This window comes from Cyprinodon variegatus, unplaced genomic scaffold (genome assembly GCF_000732505.1).
Source record: "Cyprinodon variegatus isolate N-32 unplaced genomic scaffold, C_variegatus-1.0 Scaffold816, whole genome shotgun sequence".
Classification (NCBI taxonomy): domain Eukaryota; kingdom Metazoa; phylum Chordata; class Actinopteri; order Cyprinodontiformes; family Cyprinodontidae; genus Cyprinodon; species Cyprinodon variegatus.
The window spans coordinates 248,198-249,295 of NW_015151269.1; the positions used below are offsets into that span (position 1 = coordinate 248,198).

General features: G+C 44.4%; 1 protein-coding gene across 1 annotated transcript in view; it reads left to right on the top strand.

The window, feature by feature from the left end:
* The window catches only part of LOC107098854 (gamma-crystallin N-B-like), a 7,977-nt gene that overhangs the window by 2,469 nt on the left and 4,410 nt on the right, over positions 1 to 1,098 (top strand). Inside the window, exon 5 of the mRNA XM_015396713.1 lies at positions 986 to 1,098. Coding sequence (XP_015252199.1) covers positions 986 to 1,098 — 113 coding nt within the window. The remainder of the gene's footprint in view (positions 1 to 985) is intronic.

The window sequence follows — 1,098 nt, forward strand, 5'->3', positions numbered from 1 at the left end:
CCTCCCTCATCAATTTACAGTACCTCCTCATCAGTTTACAGAACCTTCCTCATTAGATTACAGAACTTCCCAGACCAGATTACAGAACCTCCTCATAAGATTACAGAACCTCCTCATAAGATTACAGAACCTCCCTCTTCAATTTACAGTACCTCCTCGTCAGTTTAAAAAACCTTTATCAATAGATTAGAGAACCTACTCATCAGTTTACAGAACCTCCCTCATTAGATTAACCTCTCTCAGCAGTCTGTAGAACCTCCATCATCTCCTTCCAGTTTTTCCCGTTGGTCGGGGTCTTCTGGTCTCCCCTGGTCCAATCTTTGTTTCTGCTCTTTGAGGTTCCCAGCCTTTTGAAGTTTTCACCACCACATTTCAGTGGTCTGGACTTTGACTAGGCCACTGCAAACATTCAGCCAATGATGTTTGGGCGACAGGTCAATGTCAGACTAAGAAACGGTTCGTTCTGATCCTCCTCATCTCTGAATCTTTTGCTCATGGAGTCTTCTGTAGCTGCGGACTCTAGGTCTGCTGTGAGATCCGTCTCTGTCCAGGTGATCTGTAACGACTTAAAGTTGTGAGGTGGAGCCTCCCTGCACTGGACTTGTTTGTTGAGAGAACAGAACTGTGTTTGAATCTCCAGAATCAGGAGCCAAAATCTGTGACTGGTTCCTCTGAAGTCAAGTCCTCCCAGTCTCAATTACTCCAGCTTGTAGAGCGACTCTAAATGCAGAAAACCAGATAATCATTGATTTTCTATGAGCGGATTCGTTATTGTTCACATACTTGCAGGCTGTCGGTCAGGAGACCTGTTGCACCAATTCCTAGGATTCCAGTTTTAATGAATCAAAGAGCTCTAACGCCTCAGTTTCCTTTAGTTTAAAATTCCTCCAGACGAATCACGCCAATCTTTGTTGTTACATATTTGAAATAAACGGCTTGTTAGTCCAGTAGCAGCTGACTGATCTGATGTATCTCTGATTCCCAGGATAATAACCCTCCCAGAGCTCAGCTGTTTGAGCGAGCCGGTTTCTCTGGAAAGAAGATGGAGATCCAAGATGACATTCCCAACCTGCTGAGCCGCTATAACCTCAACAGAGT